The sequence below is a fragment of the Podarcis pityusensis genome (assembly GCF_964106645.2).
Source record: "Podarcis pityusensis genome assembly, chromosome: 5".
Classification (NCBI taxonomy): Eukaryota; Metazoa; Chordata; class Lepidosauria; order Squamata; family Lacertidae; genus Podarcis; species Podarcis pityusensis.
Genome location: NC_138032.1, coordinates 67,121,434 through 67,143,208, shown reverse-complemented (window position 1 = coordinate 67,143,208; position 21,775 = coordinate 67,121,434). Strand labels below are relative to the sequence as shown.

At 42.8% G+C, this 21,775-nt stretch overlaps 2 protein-coding genes across 19 annotated transcripts in view; both read left to right on the top strand.

Moving 5' to 3' along the window:
* The window catches only part of PCDH15 (protocadherin related 15), a 648,544-nt gene extending 637,202 nt beyond the window's left edge, over nt 1–11,342 (top strand). For 17 of the 18 annotated variants that reach the window (XM_081004527.1, XM_081004539.1, XM_081004528.1 and 14 more), the window contains 3 exons: nt 3,028–3,101; nt 4,817–4,952; nt 10,521–11,342. In XM_081004527.1, coding sequence (XP_080860653.1) covers nt 3,028–3,101; nt 4,817–4,952; nt 10,521–11,072 — 762 coding nt within the window. In that variant the 3' untranslated portion in view covers nt 11,073–11,342. The remainder of the gene's footprint in view (nt 1–3,027; nt 3,102–4,816; nt 4,953–10,520) is intronic. The other variant, XM_081004534.1, reaches the window with a different exon arrangement.
* LOC308476765 (uncharacterized protein) lies at nt 6,509–10,512 on the top strand. The gene has a single exon (XM_081004627.1). The coding sequence runs from the start codon at nt 7,250–7,252 to the stop codon at nt 8,267–8,269; it is 1,020 nt and encodes a 339-aa protein (XP_080860753.1). The 5' UTR covers nt 6,509–7,249; the 3' UTR covers nt 8,270–10,512.
* Nucleotides 11,343–21,775: the final 10,433 nt, after the last annotated feature.

The window sequence follows — 21,775 nt, the reverse complement described above, 5'->3', positions numbered from 1 at the left end:
GGCAATACTGTGATATTTTCATGCACCTGAGCCTGCTGACTTCAGTTGTGTGATTTTAAAGTTGACACATTTCTATAGCTTCTCTGCTGTTACTCAAACTGTCCCAAGATCCTTTTTGTCCCAAATAACTCAATTAACTGCAGTGTTATAAGCTATACTCAAGAAGCTGAATGATAATTACAAGCACCCTTTATGCTCTAATAATCTTCAGAACTTTCATTAGCAGCATGAACGATACCCTCAATTCTTTGTAAAGTATGTTGATAAGTGATTGTGCTTTAGTTATGAAATGCAAGACTTGGTTTAGAGGTTCAGGCCATAGTATCATCCTCCACGTGAGGAAAGCCAGAATTATATCTTGCACGAGGCAACGAAGAGCACATAAAAGCAGAAGAAAGAAGGCAGCCCTTGATCTAGTAGTGATTTGCAGAAGACTGGCAAGGATTTTTGACTCTCAATTATTTGACTTTAGAAAGAGTCAAATACCACCCATGGAAAAATAAACCTGGTTGTGTCTTTTGAGTGTTAAGTTTGCATGTGTAACACTGTGTGTGTGCAAAACAATGGCAAAAACAAAATGCCTTTCTCACTGCTGGAATTCTAGTATTCAAAAAACTTTCTGGCCTAAAATTCTTTAATTTTACATGTACCGTATTTTTTGTCCTGTAGGGCGCACCGGCCCATAGGACGCACCTCGTTTTTTTGGGGGGGGAATGAATAAAAAATATATATTTCCCCCCCAGCCGCGGCTGCCGCCCCAAGCCTTGCGCACACCTGCCCAAAGCACGGGGAGCCCTCCGGAGGGCTCCGCGTGCTTCGGGCAACAGGCTGCCGCCCCAAGCCTCGCTCGCCCGGCGGGACCTCCCACTGGGCGCGCGAGGCTTGCAGACACTCACCCGAAGCACAGGGAGCCCTCCGGAGGGCTCCACATGCTTCGGGCAGCAGGCTGCCGCCCCAAGCCTCGCGCGCCCGGCGGGACCTCCCGCCGGGCGCGCAAGGCTTGTGGACACTCGCCCGGGCTGCAGGCTGCTGCCCGGAAGCCTTGTGAGCCCGCGGGAACTCCCGCCGGGCTTGCAAGGCTTGCGGATAGCTTCCTGAAGCCTGGAGAGCGAGAGGGGTCAGTGCGCACCGATGTCTCTCGCTCTCCAGGCTTCAGCGAAAGCCTGCATTCGCCCCATAGGACGCACACACATTTCCCCTTCATTTTTGGAGGGGGAAAAGTGCGTCCTATGGGGCAAAAAATACGGTATGTATTTTGCACTAAATTTTGGCTACTGGACTTTGAGGTTCTAGTAAAAATGCCAACATAGATCCTGCAAGCTTGAAGTTTGCACATCTCGACATGCATGCACTAATGATTCTCACATGCTTGATCCTTCTTTGGGTTTCAAAAGGAGGAAGGACCATGTCTTGGAAGCAAATGGTGCATGTATTTAGGCCAACTCAACAATCCACATGGTGTCAGATTTGCACATTTTCAAGGCTTGATCTTGGGCTCCCCACCCATGAAAAAGATGTTACTTCAGCACAGGCCCAACTGCTTTTAAACAGAATAGACTAGGAGACCAGCCATAGATATTGCCCAGCAGAGCACATTGTAACAACTCATGGCTATTATAGTGAAGCAATATGGATGTGATTCAGGAGATATTAATGTCATGAGCTATATCAGCCTTTTTTCTCTTGTTGGTATGTCCTTTGGTAATCCATGATGAATGCTTGTTGTTCTTGCTTCAACGTAAGCTGTGCATGATTGACCATAACATCCCTCCAAGCAAGTTTGATAGAGAGTTTTGTTACTGCCTCCCCATATTTAATGTCTCCAACTGTTAAAATTTGTTTCAAAGAAAAACAGTCTACTTCACACTGTTTTTATAAGTTTAGTTTCCAAGCAACTTGAAATATGTCTGCTTAGCTCAGGAGTGGGGGACTGGTGGCCCCCCCTACTCCTCCAGATGCCGTTGGACTCGAACCCTCATTAGCTGCAGCCAGCATCATCAATGGTCAGGGAGTTATAGTCAAACAACGTCTGACTGCAGATTCTCTTACCCCTGCCTTAGATGCATGTAAAATAATTGCAGTGACTATTCATTACTAACAATCAGTGTTAGGATATTTATCATCATAACTTAAAACAAACACTACAGTGAACAGGCACTGTGTTTTACATCGATCTAAGCTTTAGCATAATTATCACAATGGTATTTATTGCATTTCATTTCATTTCTCTCAGACCTCACTGCTAACTTCCCCCTGCCCTCTTTACACTCCTACCAAGAGAACACAGGAGGACACTTCATGCAACTGTTGAAGTGCACTCTGGTTCAGACAAATGTATTCATGACTTACAATGGTTTATCCAAGTACACTATAGTGAATAAAAATAAAGAAATTGTGCAATAATTATTTAACAACTGTATGGTAATTATGTAGTTTATATCATAGGAATAAGAGTACTGAGAATGAATTCTCTCTCTTTGGCTCTTTGGCATTATAGCAATGATATAAAACGAAGTTGGGGGCAGGAAAGCAAAACTTGACATTTTTATTTTATTTTTTAGAAGTACGATACCACATTCAGGATGATCCCATCATGTCAGAGAAAATAGTTTGTAAAGAAAGCACAATAACAAAATATTGTTCTTTCAGCTTTAGTCAGATTCTGCCAACTGGATCCTCTTGAAAGTTGAAATAGACGTAGGCATACTCCAAAAATGCGTCTGAAGTTCCCATTGCCCTTGCCTCAGCCCCACTGCTGGCTGAGAATTCTGAAGAGCACCACAGAAGAACTTCTTATGGTTCCCACATCTGAGCACTGGCACTAAAGGGAGAAAAACCCCTGGGATTATTATTTGTGTTATTATTCCAGTGCCAAAGGTTGAGGATAAAAAGGACCCGGCAACTTTTATCTTTTTGTCTGTGCTCATACCCTTCTCACACATGAACTCAGGGCTCTTTAAGATCTATGGGTTTGTGTATTCCTACTGAGATTTCTTTTTCTTTTTTTCTTGGTATTGTGACAAACAGGAACTTTCTATGGAATCTGGAATTGATCCTGGCCAAGAGTACTATGGGCAAGATTACTACAGTTATGAACATGGGTATTATTCATTCTGCATTTTCTATACCACTTCACAACTTTACATGCCAACCGGAGCAAGAATCGAAAGGACTGCTTTAGGCATGGCCAAGCAGTTTTTACACTAGATTGCTTTGAACAGCAGAGCCCAGTACCATATCACAAACTGTGAAAGTCCCTTTGAATTAAAAATCACTTTGTTGGTTCCCTTGGACAGAGTCGGCCCACCCATGACGGCCTCAGGTGGTTGAAGTGCAAGAGGCAGTGCTCTGTTTGTCTCACCACTTCCACTGCTGAGAGGGAGGGGCTTCAGTGTGTGGCATTGCCACCTATCTTTCTCGCTCATGGGAGGAGAAGCCGAGTGAGGGGCAACACTTTGAGGAGCATCCTGTCTTTCATAGAATTTGGTGATAGCTGGGGCACAGTGGCTAAGGAAGTGGGCTGTGATGGAGTGCACCACGGCAGGCCAGGAGGCAGCAATTCCTATTTGCTGCAGGCGGCAAGACGGGACAGGCCGTCCCTGACCTTGGGCATGCGGCATGTGATTATATTGTTGTGCCTTTCTGTTGTGTCTGTTAATCTTGTAAAACTTCACAACTTTACATGCCAACCAGAGCAAGAATTGAAAGGGCTGCTTTAGGTATAGCCAAGCAGTTTTTACACTAGATTTCTTTACACTAGATTTATTTGTCGCTGCTTCCAAGGACAGGGCCAAGTACAGCATAAAATAGTATTCTAGTCTCCCATTGTGACAAGAGATGGGGGAGAAATTTGATTCAGTTCACCTTTAAAGTCAAACCAACCTAAGCTGCATTTTCCAAAACAATACGCCTGGCTGAAACACAACAATTCTTTGAAATCTGCACTTCTTTGAATTTTGAAATGTCGTTCTCTGGAGAATTAATATGTTCAGAAATGCATATGCAAGGCAAAGTGTGCATAAAGATGCATATATTGGTGCAGATAATATAGAAAAACACGTTATATAAGTGGAAATTGCTTCGCAAAATGTATATTAGGCAAGATTGCATACGACAATGTGTATATTAGGAGAAGTTTGCATTAAAGTTTGCCAGCCTGGGCTCCTTCAAGAGGAAGGGCAAAATAGAAATTGAATGGATGGATGGATGGATGGATGGATGAATAGATAGATAGATAGATAGATAGATGATAGATAGCTGCTTAATTTTCACGAGAACCTCTTTTTTTAAAAAAAATTGTAAACTGATGTGAAAATGAAAAGAACTGAACTCGTGAGTAGAAAAACAAGAAACCAAGAGAAACCAAAATTGACTGATTCAACCATCCCTTGTTGTGACTGCCTACAGTGGTATCAGAGTGATGGTTACATTACCAACACATGTGTATTTTCCGTGGGCTTCATAGCAGTTTTGTTGTGACCCCCCTGACATTTTCCCCTAGTTCCTCAAAACAGCTGTACAAGAATAAGACTGAGGTAGGAAAGCAAAAGGGCAATTTTTTTTAAAAAAGTAAATTGTATGTATATATGTGTGTGTGTCCCTCTTTCCTCACTGTCACCAAAACCAGGAAGATACCATATATAAGATACAGTTTGCTGTAAAACTATAGGAGGCCAAAGGCATGTGACAAGAGTACTCACTTTAAAAAAAAGGAAGCAAGCAAGCTAAGGATGAGTGCTCTTGCATGTATTTGTGAGTATACACAACCAACATGGATACAAACATAGAGGATGTCTGTACCTGGCTTTTTCCCCAGGTACGAATTGCCTCAATACGGAAGTCGTCGCCGATTGCTGTCTCCGTCTGGAATGTATGATGAATATGGCGAAGTGGTCATGGAAAGTGATGGCGGCTACTATTATAGCCCACAGGGACCTACGGCAGAAGCAGACGTAGGTTTATTCATTTATTTATTTTTTTCCAGTTCCAAATGTATTGACCTTTTGCAAATATATCAAAGCTCCTAACAGGACATGTGTACATTTGGTAAGCAATTTTTTGGTTCTGACAGGGTCAGCGTCGATTCTGAGGTAAGCGAATGGAAGGACATTTGTGGAAGGAAAGCTTTGCATTCACTTCTTCTTCTCCAAAGCCACTTGCCCTTCTAAAAAACTTACCTGGGGTGACTTCCTAATCACTGTGGCATGGAAGTGAAGCTGCCAAGGGAGGTGGCAGCCGCCCCAAGCCAAGCAGATTTCTGTCCAAACACTTCTAAGCAGTGTTCTCCACCCCACACCGCATTGTGTTACCATCTTCAGTATTTGAATTTCTGTGAATCAAAAATTTGAGTTGTGGGAAAGAGTGATAGCATAGTACAAGGTTTCCCAAATGTGGGTCTCCAGCTGCTTTTGGACTACAACTCCCATCACCCCTAGCTAGCAAGACCAGTGGTCAGGGTAGATGGCAATTGTAGTCCCAAAACAGCTAGAGACCCAAGTTTGGGAAGCCCTGCCATAGTAGATATGTTTTAAAATATATATTACAATTATACGAGGCAGTCTATGCATGGGTGCTGGCTCCTTGGGGCCAAGGCACTTTGCGCCCCCCCCCCATGTTTGTTGTGAGGGTGCTGGTCCCCCTCAATGTTCAGAGTGCGTTCAGCTCTGCCCCCTGGCTCCTTGCAACGTTGCATGATGTCACGCTTGTATCTTCAGGACATCATGAGAAGTCACACGTGTGATGTCAGGACGTCACGTCAGCCCCCCTCAGTCATCTTGAGAAGCTGGTGCTTATGAGAATACAGTGAATCAAGGGTCATATGTCTCTTATCTTCACCTTCCATATCCCACTTCTCAAGTGGATAACATAGACCAGGGTGGGGGAAACCTGTGGATTGGTCATGCCATGACCATTGGCCATGCCAGCTGGGGCTGATGGGAGTTGGAATCCAACAGCATCTGGAAAGCTACATTTCCCTGGCCTGATCTAGAGCTCCCTCTGCTGTCGCCTGCCTCTGGGATAGTAGACAGATGTAGAGCAGGGGTCAGCAAACATTTTCAGCAGAGGGCCAGTCCACTGTCCCTCAGACCTTGTGGGGGGCCGGACTATATTTTGGAAAAAAATATGAACGAATTTCTATGCCCCACAAATAACCCAGAGATGCATTTTAAAGAAAAGGACACATTCTACTTATTGAAAAACACGCAGATTCCTGGCCCTATTTAGAAGGCGATTGGGCCGGATCCAGCCCCCGGGCCTTAGTTTGCCTACCCATGATGTAGAGGATTGAGAGGAAGGAAGTGTACTCTCTGCATCTTCAGAGACATTCCTCCTTGTGGGCACTATAAAATTGAGACCAATCTTGTAGTATGACCAAAGCCCTAATAATATGTTATCAAGCCTGAGTTGCTGCTGCCATCCCAGCCCCCAGGGGCCTCACGGGAACTCTGGTTCTGGAGCACTGCAAGGATGCAAAAGGGTGGCCAGGAAAGAAAGAAAATATCTTAGGGAAAAAAGGGGGAGAGTCTGTGCCTCTGCCAATAAATATGATAGAGAAATTCAAGAGGCCACTTGTTTAGGGCTCTAGATGGGTCTATATGGCGGAGCAGAGGGGGAAAGAGAGTTTTTAAAAAACGGTTTCTTTGACATCTATTCATTTTCAGCGCTGCAGCATCATCTAGTGGCTAAAGTGATAAAGTGCATTTTATTACAATTGTGGTTTTAAATTATCATATAACTAGTGCATATCTAAAAGCCTTTGGTATAGGCAACAATCAAAAAGGTCTGGTATAAACATATGCAGAAGATTCAGGTTACTGTGCCATAGAATTGTCCCCTGCCTCCACTGTAAGCCGTACGGAGATCTCCCCCCCCCCCCAAAAAAAAGACTTGGCCTATGACTTTCACAACTACTTTAGTTTCATTGTTCCTTACATATTACCAGTGGCGATGTTAAAAACAAGTCTAATCCATATACTTATTTTGCTTCTTCCCCTCTCCCTTGCAATTAACTCTTCATTTCTTCCTGCTGCAAAGTATTCTAGGGCGACATGTTTTCAAGCCAGCCAGCTTTCTAAAATTATAACTAAGCTCCATTTCTTATGATTTGCAGAGGACAAGTCCTGGTGCAGTTGTTCCCAGAAGAGCTGTAAGCCAAAGGCCAGGGCCTCCAGTAGCTATTAGTGCAGTAGGTGAAGTAGCGGCTATAAAGGCAGGCCCCAGCCAGGGAAGGAAGAAACTCAAAGCAGTGATGCAGCTGAGCCGAGTAGCAGTTAGTGCCCCCAAGCCAGGAACCACCACGGAGGCAACACCATCTCCTTGGAAGAAGGCAAAGATTTTCCCAATGATGCTGCAGAAAGTGAAAGGGAAAGATGCAGATTACGCAGAGCTGGAGGCAGCAGCTCGCCAAGCGGAAGGAGAAGACAGCATGGTTATCAAGGGAAGCTATTTCCAGAAATCAGCCGGTGACGTGATATCGACAAAGAAGGTTGGCCGTGCCCTGAAGCGCACCTCCAAGAAACTCCGGGAGCGTGGTACATCAGAGGAAGTGAGCGAATCGGACTCGAAGTCAGGGATTTCAATCAGCGTCACGGCGGAAAGCGAGTCTGAAGTGAGCGACTACGGGAGGAAGAAAAGGAGAAGGACGTCGTCGTCTTCAAGTGAGTCGTCGTCGTCCGCAAGCAGCACCTCTGCCTCTGATAAAGACTACTTGACAGTGACGCTGGACCAAGACGAAACCACTGAAAGCACAGTGGACTCTGATGAAGAGCGTTCAGATTCGTCCGGGTCCAGTTCAAGTAGCAGCAGCTCCGAAGATGAAACCTCCGATTCTCAGAGCAAAGCGTCCGAAGATACAGAGTCCAAGATGTCATCGTCGTTGCAGAGCTCCGTCAGCAGCGAAGTTACTGCCAGGACAAAAAAAAGCAGGAGCTCCAAGTCCAGTCTCAAGAACCGGTCATCTACAGGAGGAAGTGAATTAGATGACGCCATAGAAGAACTATCAGAAGAAGAAGAAGAAGAAGAGCCACCATCAGCTATAGAAGAGGAGGAGTCAGATGACATTGAAACCTCTAGTAAACAGAGAGGGGGCAGTGAGGACGAAATTGACCCAGAGGAGGACAGTGAGGCAGAGAGAGGTACTACCAAGAGCTCAGCGACTCCAACAGATTCTGAAGATGTCCCCAAAAGGGAGAGGATTCGGAAGAAAGGGCCCGCAAGGATCGCAGATACTGCTGAGTCAGAAAATCCCAGTGACTCTACATCTTTTTAGAACACAGGAGGTGGAACAAGAGGTAGACAGTGTGCAGTGAGGTGTGGTTTTGGTTTGCTGTGCTCTCTCTGTATTGCTTTTTTAGGAGGGAGGGAGCATTATGCAAGTCTCAGACACAGTTTGGGAACCAGCCAGTAGCCAGCCTGCCACTCTCTTCCATTAAAAGAAATATTTTGCAGAAGAGTTAAGGGCTCCTAGCTGAACAGCTTCATGAACTTGAATACACACTAATAGGACTGCACAGGGGCTAAAATAATAAGAATAATTAAAAACAGGATGACATGTCCAGATTACAACAACTTTGACAACAAAACTTTTATTACTGATTGATTGATCAGGTTGAGTCCAGACGTGATTCTTGATTTCTCAGCATTTCCTGATCCTTAGTAGAAGGCGAACTCCTGTGAATGGGGTTGTGTTTGAAGTGGTGTGAGCTGCTATAAACATTTTTCCTCTGGTGCTTGTGCTGTGAGATGGTTCATTTACTCAGAAAAGCTGAAGCTGCAGTAATCAAGCAAACAGCCAGCGTGTGTGAATTAGCGGTTTCTTTAAATATTGAGGGAGAGGGGTAGATATGTCTATTTCTACCACTGTGTGATTTGCATTTTCTAAAGATGTCTCTGTGCCTTAGAAATCAAATTGCTTTATATATATATATAAAAACCTTTTCACTGAAGAACTATTTGCATAAATTCTATGCCTACCCAAATTGTTTATAGCTAGGTTCGTTATTTAGCATGGAAACTACTTATTAACTAGATAGATTATTTTTCATTAAATTTACATGGTTAGTGCTCAGATTGGGAGGCCAATTATGAAGATAATTAATAATTATATTGAATCTGTTGCAATTATATTTGGCTGGTTTATTCCAAAGTTTTGGTTTGTGTACTGTAATTCGATTAATGTAAACGAGCAAATCCTTACACGCATCGGAATTTCATGCTAGCGAGACATCATGTGGGGATAAGCATGGTTTCATGTGGTATATTCCTCATCCCCTTTAATCGCAACATCCACATGGTTACACTTGCTTCAGAAACTAAGATTGTCAAGCTGTAAAATGCCACTGCTTTCGTGCAATGATCCCCTTGAAGCAGAAATGTCAAGTGCTCTTCATGAGCTGATATTACAATACAATATTTCAAGTGATTAATTCTAGGAGGAAGTGATAATGATTTTCCAAATATGTACCCTATTGGCATATTGTACATACCCTGTTGATCTCTAAGGCTAGTTCATCTATCTGCCTGTGTTTATGGTGTGAAAACTTTGGGAGTTTGGTTATGTCTGACAGAGACAGTTATCATGGATATAACTCTATGTAAGTTCAGTATCTGATCATGGAGGTAAGCATATCAAGAGATAAGATGTCATTTGTAATCTACTGCCTCAGCTGAATGTATTTCAGAGAGAACTAAACCTCAGGCTTTCAGAGAGTGTCCCAGGAAAAGTCACCCATATTTTCTGCAGCTTGGGCTCACTGGTTGGCTTATGGGGTCAAACGGATCAGCCTGAAGATAACATCACACCATTTCCTGGGAAGATACCTCAGTGTGTTTCATTTCCCAAGTCTTTCCAATATAGAGAATCCACTCCTGCCAACACTAATAGAAATGCAAAACCAAGCATGTTAACTTGAAAACACCTTCAGTTCATTATACAAATGGTGTCAGGGAACAGAGATTCTAGAGCAGGCTTCCCCAACTCCTAATCTTGTTGGACTGCAACTCCCATCAACCCCACATAACACAGCCAATATTCAAGCATGATGGGAGTTGTAGTCCAGTGACGTCTGGGGCGAACTAGACAAAGGCAGTTCAGAAGTGCTTTGTAATCACTGGCCACCACAGAAATCAAAATCTAGATTCTACTTGCTTCCTCCCTTCCAGGTCATGAATAAAGTGTTTTCCTGCATGTGTCCAGTGAGAGATGAGAGATGTTTATAAGACTTGTTGCTTCACACATTCCTCCCCCCTCTGTTTTATTATAGATATTAATGTAAATAGCCTCTACTTCATTTCTGAAACAAAAATATCCATATTGAGGCATTCCTTGTTTTAATCTCAATACACAGTGGTTAACAAGTCATTCAGCATATTTTAGTGCAGTTAAATTGATTTTTCTAAAGGAAATTGTTCACTTACCTAATTTTGTTTTCTAGTGGAAGCAACGGAGCTGCCAGTGCTATGCATTAAAAAAAACTACACTATAAAATAATTGATTTCTCTCTCTCTTTGTCATCACTCAGTGGGCGAGGAAAAAAAGGATCAAGCTGGTTGTTGATCCCGAGTATGAGACCAGCTCCACTGGAGAGGACAGTGCCCCAGAAAGCCAGAGGAATCGTCTCAGCAACCCCAACATTCAAACCAATATCAACGGGAACATCTACATTGCCCAAAATGGCTCGGTTATTCGAACCCGGCGCAGTTGCCTCTCAAACAATTTAAAGGTCACATCCCCTGTGAGGCTGGGGAAACATTTCAAGAAACTTGATAAGTTGGCAGTGACACACGAGGAGAACGTCCCACTCAACACGTTTTCAACGGGGGCATCATCTAGTGACAAAATGAACACAAGACCGTGTAGTGTTTCCTTTGCATCCTCCGCTATAGACGCTGATAACACAGGAACAAAGTCAGGGGGCAACAGGTTGAAAAGCACAGAAGAGCAGGAGTCCATTGTTGACAACGAGGATGTCAAGGAGCCTTTGGAATTACCCAGCGATCACACGCAGTCAGACGACGACGAACTGTGGATGGGTCCGTGGAACAACCTTCACATACCAATGACAAAACTGTGACCTCTCTTTTTCATTTTAATTTTTACTCCCATTTATAACAAAAAGTAGGCTTTTTATCGTCACCGAGGAAAACCGTATGAACTTTGTTATCGTGCACATAAGTTGTATACTTTGAACCAAATTCTTTAAAGTAAAAAGGGGGTGAGGGGTGGGGGGAAATCCAGAGAATTTGCACTCACATTTGTACCGATTAATTGTTCTTCCCAACAACTCTTTTTGACAGGCTCCGAATTCACTGAACAAATATCATTAAAATGGACTAGTCTTGTTGGCTCTGGAGTTATTGTTTAATAATCATCAAACCACTACTTAAATGCACAGAAATTGATTGATCAAGTTGATTGTAGCTGAGAAGGCAACCATCACACACTTGTTTGATGTGTCGGTAAAGCACATAGAAGCTTTAACCACCGGTCACTGCTGTTTCAGATTTTACCCTGCTGATAATCCTACACCCCTGATCTAAATTATTTTCAGGCTGTGAATTGGCCACTCATGGATGATAAATTCAGTGATTATACACTGCATAAAGGTGGCCTGTGTTGTGCGACCCCTTCTTGTGAAGGTTGAGCCTTTATTTGAATGAAACAAACTATGAAGAAAATCACTAGCTGCCTTGGGAAACAGGTTTTATTTTTATTTTTTAAAAAAAAAATGTGCCTTATTTCTAATAAGAATGTATCCAACAATGTAGCAATTTGCTCTCACTATGTCTTCCTCAAAAAATTAGAAGAGCCATTGACCAGTATGCTCCCTCCCTCCAAATGACTTAAATCAAATATTGTTTGAAACTAGCATGTTGACTCTCTGAAGATCCTTTTCATGTCTTAGATAACTTATGCAGCTCATCTCTGTATCCCTTCTGATCTGTAACATCTTTTACACACTATGGGCAGCAGTATTAGATAATGTACATGTAACTCAAAGTTCTTCCATTCATCATTGCAGGTGCGTTTCTCCACTTATTATCGCTATTGTTAATGCTAAAGTTTGCACAGGAAGCTCCCGTTACAGGTCACTTCACATGACAGAGTTGGTGTGATGGGAATGAAGGTTGAGATTTGCTTCACACTGTCAACGCATAGTTCAATCTTACATTTGCAGGAATCCTAAAAGGCTGAGTGGTGCCAAGCTAGCAATCAGTATGGGGAGCCTGAAAGCCAGTGAGCTCCAGAACCTTCCAGTCTCTTTGCATGACGCACCATTGGGCAGATCCACACTTTACACTTAAAAGCTCGTCCAACACATGTTTACTGCACACATGTTTCCCCCAAAGAGTCCTAGGAACTGTAGTTTCCCCCTCACTGAGTTATCATTCCCAGCCATCTTAACAAACTACAGTTCCCAGGATTCTTGGGGAAAACATGTGCAGTAGATGTATATTGGATGTGCTTAAAATGGGTGGTGTGGGTCAGCGCTTACTTGTCTGTGTGTCTGACATGTCTGGTTCTGCCCTGGTCCCATTACTTAGCTTCACCCGGGGGATCAATTTTTTTTTCAAAAAAAATAAAAAGTTAACAAGCCTACTGACTGGTGGATGTACTCAATGTGACTTGACTTTTTTTTTTTGGCCGAGCAGATTCTTGAGCAATTTTATGATACCATCAGCACATACAAAAAAACCATGCACAGATCTATTCAACTTGCATTCTTGAAAGTGCCCGCCCAGTTTAGATATGTGATGTGACCCTTAAGAAGCTACTTCTTCCTGAGGTCCTGCTTCATCATCTTGTTGAAATGGACGGCATGCCTTGCTTCTAAATAGACCACTTTGCAAATGGGCATACGGAGACTTTAGCGTGTTAGAAGTGGACCAAGTGTATCAAACTGATCACCATAATGCACTCTCTCATTTAACTGCTTTGGATGCTGCAGGCTATAGCCAATGGTGTTGTTGCCTTAATGGAAAACTCTTCTGCTTGCACCTAATTGTCACTGATCCCCCTCTACCTACTCCAGAATTCCACATATCCCTTTCTGTTCAAGAGAGTCTCCCTCTCTCTCTCTCTCTCTCTCTCTCTCTCTCTCTCTCTCACACACACACACACACACACACACACACAAATAAAAACACACTCATCAGATAGCAGTTCTGGCACCTCTCAGGTGGGCACCATTTTCATTATAAGAGAACAAGGGACATATTTATGGTGAGTTCCGGCACCTCTTTTTCTAGAAAAATAGCACTGAAACACATTTATAAAGAGGGGGGAAAGTTAGAGAAAGTGGGGGAGACCCATCAGCTCACATTAAAAAACACACAGCTTTAGCTCAGTCTTTAGGAACAGCTTTTCAGGGAGCAAAAGTAGTTGGAAATTAACTTGCAGAAGCAAAGCACCCATTGGATACAACCTATCACATTTACAGCACAACATGCTGCACAATACAGCTGGTGGACAGTCTTAAAAATATATCCCATTCACAAGAGCTGTTAAATATGCAAAGGGAACAATCCAGATCTCATGGCATTATAAATTAGAAACATTTCTAATTATTTCTAGGTTAAATCAGCATAACTTTGCTAAAGCCAATGGAGCTTTGTAAATTTACAACTGCTGGGGAGCTTCCATAATGGAATTCTTAAGCTATAAAACTGTTCTAAGTGAAACATGAATCAGGCCCCTGGTATCAGCAATATACTCATTATATAATGCAATAACCTTTGTAGATGCATAGAATGGAAGATTAAAGATGGTGCAAAATCATTTACAGCAGGGATGTTTGTGATAATTAATCTTGAGGGTTTGTTTTTTAAAAAAATTATCTTTTCTTGTGAAGCTGTTTCCCTTCTCATGCATCCGTTTTTGTTTGTGTCTACAGCTTTTATGATTAATCAATAATTTCTTTACCTTATGGCAACAGCGGCCAGAATTAAAATGAGAATGACGCAGGCACTTGAATGATGTCAAGAGACACAGAAGGTAATCAGGCGATGAACTCAGATCCATTTATTTTCAGCTACAGCTTGTCTTTGGGCTAAAGAATGCAAGACAGATTCCAGGCCAAAAGGATTCCACCACGAATTCCACAAGGCCAATGAACACTGAACCTTTAATAAGCTTAGCTTACATAAAAATGACCTGTCAGGGACAAAAAGGTCTGGGCACATCAAAGAAATGTTTGTTTGCATAAAGTTAAACCATGATATATTACCCCTGGGGGAAAACTGGTTATAATGATATTTTGACATTTCCCTTACAGCTCTGGCCTGCTTTGTTGGAGCCCAATCAAATGTAACTGCTATATAGAGCCAGTGATCCCCCTTTCACACTTTTAAGAGGGTATTTCTGCATACAACCCATATAATTAATAATAATAATAATAATAATAAATTTTATTTATATCCCGCCCTCCCCAGCCGAAGCCGGGCTCAGGGCGGCTAACAACACTAAAATAGTGCAACATTATAAGAACATCAAAGAATTAATTAAAATCAAAATTGATGGCAACCATAAACTAAAGTATTGTAAAGATTGCCAAAGGAGGGAGTCAGGCTGCGCCCTGACCAAAGGCCTGGTGGAACAGCTCTGTCTTGCAGGCCCTGCGGAAAGATGTCAAGTCCTGGAGGGCCCTTGTCTCTTGTGACAGAGCGTTCCACCAGGTTGGAGCCGCAGCCGAAAAAGCCCTGGCTCTAGTTGAGGCCAGCCTAACCTCTCTGAGGCCTGGGACCTTCAAGATGTTTTTATTTGATGTATTTATTTGAAGACCGTAAGTTCCTCTGTGGGGCATACCAGGAGAGGCGGTCCCGTAGATACGAGGGTCCTAGGCCGTATAGGGCTTTGAAGGTTAAAACCAGCACCTTAAACCTGATCCTGTACTCCACCGGGAGCCAGTGCAGCTGGTATAGCACCGGATGAATGTGATCCCGCAGCGAAGACCCCGTAAGGAGTCTCGCTGCGGCATTCTGCACCCACTGGAGTTTCTGGGTCAGTCTCAGGGGCAGCCCCACGTAGAGCAAGTTACAATAATCCAGTCTGGAGGTGACCGTCGCGTGGATCACAGTGGCTAGGTCAGGGCGAGAGAGGTAAGGAGCCAACTGCTTAGCTTGGCGGAGATGAAAAAATGCCGCCTTTGTTATAGCTGCAATCTGCGCCTCCATGGAGAGGGAGGTATCGAATTAGATTGGCAGAAAAGGTCTGCAGATTAACTTGTGCTTGCATAACACGTTGCACATGTGGAAACGCTCATTTGAGTGATGCAACATCCTCCCAAACACATTACTACCCACATCTTAATGCAGCAGCAGTAGCAGCATCAAGGCAGAGCAGTAATTTTTTTGCTGGATTCAATCCAGCACCTGTGCAACCTAAGAAGGGGGAAAGCCTTTATCCTTGACCAGTCCTGTGACCATTTGTGTGAGTTTTAATCCAGGGCTTAATTTAAGCCCAGATCTACCAGACCTTTGCTTTAAAATCTCCCTGAACAGGTGAAGCAATATTAAATGCCTTGCACAGGGTGAGGGGAAGAAGGCATTCAGGTGAGAGGGCATTCAAACAAGGGAAGAACCACCCTTCACTCTTTCAGTTCCACTGCCCACTTCATGGCCAATATTTCATGTAAATTCCAAAACAAAAATAAGACATTTCATTAAGCAAACAAACCTAAATATAGGTACTACTTGTGTCCCATTAAATTGGCTAGGGAACTGAATCTGCCCCACAGCCAGAACTAGAACTGAGCCACCCTCCCTGAGCTACTATTAACAGCTGGGCAGGGACATCCACCTGAATCACCCACCAGGTGATTCAACTTGAACAATCAGGAGCACATTCTAAGTGCACTCCTCTTTCTTCCCTTGCAGCCCCAGCTTTAATTTAAGCAAGGGCTGCAAAGGACTGTATCGGGCTCCTGAATTCTAGTGGTGTTTTGCACCACAGCAGATACCATTTCTTCAGCCTCTTTCACCCAGCACCTCCACTGGACTTTATCTTCACCCCACGGCTTGCAGATTTGGTAATGTACTCCTCTGTTGTTTCTTGTCTGGCTTTGAATGTGCCTCCTCCATGATTTAGTCTTCTTTAGCAAAGGGTCCACAAATACATTTACCAGGTTGCCACTGGTGATCTGTACCTCTCCGCCCCCACCTTGTAATAGCAATGAATGACCAACCTTCCCAACTGTGGAGGAAAGCAGAGGTTCATCCTCTCCAGCCCAGTTATACAGTGTCTTGAGCTCCGTGTAAGGTCTCATGATTCTGATGACTTCCCCTAAAGGCAGGACAGGGCCAAGGTGAAAACTGTTGGAAAATTACATTCTGCCTTAAGGAGCAGACATGGGATTGTTATGTGTTACATGTCTGTTTACATTCCAGCACAGCTTGCTGGGAACTTCCGTTCTGTGTATAGCTTTTGCTTCAGCCAGTTATGAAGGCCAGCCAAGATTGGTTGGCACTACCAGCACCTTGGTTCCATTTTGTCTTCTTCAACTCTTATCAAGAGAGATGTGCTTTTGATGTGGAGATTATGTTCCTATGTTTCCGCAGGGGGGCTGTGTACCATCTTTTGATGAGACTGAAAATTGTGGGGAAAGGAAACCCATTTACAGCCCCTCCAACTGAGTTTTCTTGGATGTCTGAAGTTATAATGATATCCATCGTAACCCACTCTTAATAAAGCATTTAGGTCACTATTACTGCCTCATTGTACATATTTTGACGGAGTACCGAAATTGGGATAAAGAATACATATTGGAAAGAATTATATTTTGTATTTGGAGCATAGAATGGTAAAGGAATATGCACAGAACTGTGTGCCTCGTGCATTTTAAAGCACAAAATAATGAAGCAGAAGCTTGTGGAGAGCTTTGGCAAAGATATATGAGGGCTGCTCCCACAAAGCAACAGTCTGTTAATTACTGATCAGTGTGATAAAGTGTGTTTGAGTTCTGTCCTGCAAACAGCACAGCATCCTTCTCTACAGGTGTAAGTTAATCTCATCCCTTAAGTATCATGAATTATGATTTATTGAATTTTTTAAAAACCATTGCTAGTATTAGTGAATCTGAGGCATTATTGCATTTTAAAAAGTGTAGACATTTTGGAATCAGTATTTCTGAGAGGACATGATTTTAAAATAGGGTCTATGCTTTGTTGGCAGCATAAGGAATAGATGTTATTAGTTTTGGTTGCTGGTTTTGATTGAGCAGACGGCAGAGTTTTGCATGTATACACAAAACTTGCCTACTGGTAAAGCACACCAGCCTTTTTTAGCAGGAAGTGCCATACAGAACTCTGACAAAAAGTACTTTTCCCACTCTGTTCCAGCTTTTTAACACCATCAGGAATCTTCTTCAGAGTGAGGGTAATGATTCCTGCCCTCTTTTTAATTTGTCTTTGTGATGCTGTGGTCAAGATTGGCCGCATGATCATGTTTTCATGTCACCTCTGTGATCTCTGATTAGTTAAGATTGCCTCAGTATAATGCTATTGTTTTAAAAAAACGAATTGACATTTCCCCATTGGGGAGAGGAGCAGCTGCAAAGAGAGACAATGAAGTTTAGCCCCTTCTTCCCACCCCAGCTTCTGTGGATGAATTTTTTTTTAACATCACTCTTTTGTAACACTTTCATCACAATAAGCCTGCAACTTACACACATTTAACTAGTGCATATTCAGCTTTGCATGCTTGTGAAAAAATAAAAAATTAAAAGAGGGTGGAAAGGGAGTGGACATACAAGAAAAAATGATTTGGCAATCCCACCTGCCATTGAACCCAATATGTTTTCACGATACACAATTTTGGTTTTAGGCATGATCTTCAGAACGGAACTCCTGTGTAAGTTGCAGGCTTACTGTGTTTGTTTGTTTAATTGTTTTTATTTAGTATTTTCTTGGGTTGCAAAAGTACATACATCGTCTCTATTTTCAGATCATAAAGGATGTATACAGTATAAGGTTGGGGGAGAAGAGAGATGGGGGAGACGGGGTAGTAAACTCTCATTCTTTTAAATCATGTGTGTAGAAGGTTTTTGTGTCAGTATCACATGGGTAGGTTCTCTTTCTACTGATTTATTAGTTTCCATTGGTGGTGAGAGAGATTGGGGGGCCCAGGGCATAGTTGATTGCCTTCAGTTGACTACAGTGAGTTTTGGTTGTATGTGAGAGGGGGAAGGGTTCTTGGTCAAGCTAGCCATATCGATTCATATGCTGTCGGTGCATTCCTGTTGCGCTGTGTGCGTAATAAAAGAGAGCCACACCAGGGTGAAGGCATCCTCTTTTATTTGTCCCTGTGCTAGTTTCAATTTGTTGGTTAGCTTTTGTGGTAAGGCTGTTTCCCATACAGTTTAGTATCATGTTCACTCCTGACAGGTCCCTCCAGTGTCTAGCTATGGTGCTCCTGGCTGAAGAGATGAGCTCTTCGTAGTGTGAGTGCACATTATTGTTTTGGAAAATATTCATTAGGGCCAGTTCTGGGGGTGGCTTCTAATACAGTCATACCTCGTGTTGCGTTTGCTTCATGATACATTTTTTCAGGTTGCGTCCCATGGTAACCTGGAAGTACCGGAAAGGGTTACTTCCGGGTTTCGCCACTTGCGCATGTGCAGACGCGCAAAATGACGCCACACGCATGCGCAGAAGCGGCGAATCATGACCCGTGCATGCACAGATGCATACGCGGTTGCATTCTGCTCATGTTGTGAACGGGCCTCCGGAACGGATCCCGTTCGCAACCAGAGGTACCACTGTACCTGTTTAGTTATTTCTTGTTGGACTGATGTCCCAAATGGTTGGATTTGTGGGCAATCTCACCACAAGTGGAGGTATGTGCCTGCAGAGGAGCAACTTCTCCAGCGTTTTGCTGACTCGACTCTGTTTTTTTGTTTGCAAAAAAAAAAATCACTTTAATGGTTGTCAGTAGAATTAAATGTTGAAAGCGTTGCAGTAGGGGTGTCAATGGCACCACCCACCCATGTTACTTTAGCAGCATGGGAGCCAATACAGCTCAGCCCTGTCCCACGTGAGACGCCTTGGTATGGCTTCTCCCCATGCCAGCATCACCCATCCTGGATACTGGCCTGTGCTGGCACAATACAGAGTCGTGTTGTGAGTTCTCCTTTTGTGATTCAAGAGCATAAATATATGCAGGATAATCATTCCCACCCCATGATCCTAACGTGAAAATGGTGTGCAGGTGGCAGCTGTGGTGATGACATAGTAACTATATTTTACCATAGAAAACAACATCTGAAATGGCAGGAGAGACTTTGATTGCCCTTCCCTCCTGTTCCTACCACACACTGTACAAGCTTTGCTGCCAAAGCCAATTACGCTCTGCTGGCTGCGCTTGTTTCTGTAGATTGATACATCCAAGACACCTGGACTCTTTTCTTACCTGTTAGTTGTGCTGGGTCCCATGGTGGAGCTCTCGGGTTTTGTTATACAGGAACAGCTAATGTCTTGGCAGAGCTTCATGGCATGGGGCTCCCTTGTACATAAATAAATTGGGAGCTTCATAATTGAGAATTACTATGGCTTGCAGAACCTCTTCTATCCCATTTTCCCAGGAAGCGCGACTCATTGTCACTGTGCATTGTTGCTTTGACCCTGGTAGTTGTCCAAGCTTCAGAGAAATCCTTTTGTGCCATTTAAGTTTTAAGAATGAAACATACTCGGTGGAAATAATAGAATTATGGAGGGTTTGGAAGTGCCAACCTTTTAGGGATGGTGGTTATGAACTTTACCAGAGATGATGAATGATAGCAGCATCCATTTTCTTGCCCTGCAGAAGAGAGGCCAGATACACAGCTTTTGCAAATGAGCCTGTTATGTACTGAGTTGAATAGGATCCAAACTGCAGCAGTCTGATTGGTCCTAGAACAATGCAGCAGTATGATTGGTTGGCAGGAACCACCCAATCCTGCTCCAGATAGAAGTGAATCCACAACCTGATTGGCTTACAGTAGAATTCCGGAATTAGCCAATCATGTGCAGCCCATTGTGTAAATAATGTATATAAAGCAGATACTGTGAGGGGACATTCATTCATTCCTCCTCACCACTATGAGCTGAATAAAGAGCATGAAATCACTTTGCGACGCTGAGTATATTTCAGAGCCCATGCACACACATTAGTGGAAATAGCACACTAAATGCAACATATTAGGCAAAGCTGCATGCAAAAACAAGTATATTAGATGTAATTAGATGAATTTTCATGAATTCTTTATTTTTTAAAAATGCAAACTCGTGGAAATGTGAATAACTCAGTTGAAGATTGGAAAAATCTTTAAAATGCACTTACTAATGTGTATGTGTGGCGCTCCCCCCATGTGAGCAGAGGAATCTTGACTCAAGCAGTCCCAAAGTCTATATATAAATATAAGTGTCTCTAAGCATGTGTAGAGTGCACCATGATAATAGAAATTTAGAAAGTAATGTTACTTACTGTAACTTTAAGAATTGATAACTGAACTTGTTTGCTTTCCTCGTCTCTCCTCATCCATTTTTCCTTTTGTGTTGTGTCTTTTGGATTGAAAACCTGGGGGCAGACACCACCTTGATTTTGTGATTCTTAATCCGCTCTGGGAGTCTTGTTGGCCAAAGAGTGAAGTACCTGCAGTAGAAGGTAAATAACAACGGGCTTTGTTCACATTGACAAGATAACTGTAAAGTCTGTTATGAAGTTAGAAAACATTATTTTTATATGAAATAAGGCTCAAGTTAAAAAGAACATAAAGCTCCATCTTTAATGCTGCCTTTTGTTTCTGGTAGCCATGCTAATGTTCAGACACAGCTTCACTAACATCCAGGTTTGGTTTGGTGTTTTTTTAATGGGAAGCTGTCATCACTTTTGTTCTGGAGGAGAAAGTGATACTTCAATTCATTATAGAGAATTACTGAACGGCAAGCAGAAACCCTTAGCTAAATGGAGCTATTTTAAAACCGTGGCGTAAAATACAATTATCTTACATTAAATGTTATAATCAGATTTATTGTCGCAGAAACCATAGAACTGGAACAGCAAATACAATTTCAAGCATGCATTTGGGGGAATCTTATAGAAAATAGGCAATTCCCTTTTGATAACCCTCTATTTGTTCACCTCCATTTTCCAAGCGTGCATTTGTGTAAGGTTGCCATACCAGCCATAATTAGCAATCTCTCTTAAAGGCTTTAATCATAACTTTTTTAAAAGGTTTATGGCTATACGTAGAACAAAGCTGTCCTCTTATACATTGACTACATGACCAAATTATAGGTCTAGGAAACCAATGCATTTCATAAAGACATGGGCCTGGGCACTACATTTTGAATAATTCAAAACAGTGAGCAGTCACCACAGATGGAAGATGGGCTTGGCTTGCATTCATTAGCCACCAACCAATCAAAAGCATTGAGGGCCTAGAGGAGCGGCAGAGTACAGTCAGGTCTAGATCTGTGAGGGAACCTTCCATCAGGCCCTCAGCCAGCGCCCAACCTGACAGACCGCCAACGCTGGGCCTATGGCCACCTGTGAAAATGTTTACTAATCCCAATGACCCTCTTTGAGATAAATGATTATGAAGGTTCGTTGGTTTTGAGGGTAAGTGTCCCTTGCCCTTAGTAGCTTCTGTTTCACAGCTTCGAATGACACTGAAATGTCGTCACGAGTGGAGTATTCTAGACCTGCTTACCTTCACATTAGAAAACAAAAGTGGCGATTCAGCAAAATGGCTCCTGAACTTTCCCATTGCTTGCTAATGAATGATTCACAACCCATTTTTCT

Coding starts and splice junctions, on each gene's coding strand:
- LOC308476765 (XM_081004627.1), top strand. CDS start 7,250: ATGCAGCTGAGCCGAGTAGCAGTTAGTGCCCCCAAGCCAGGAACCACC.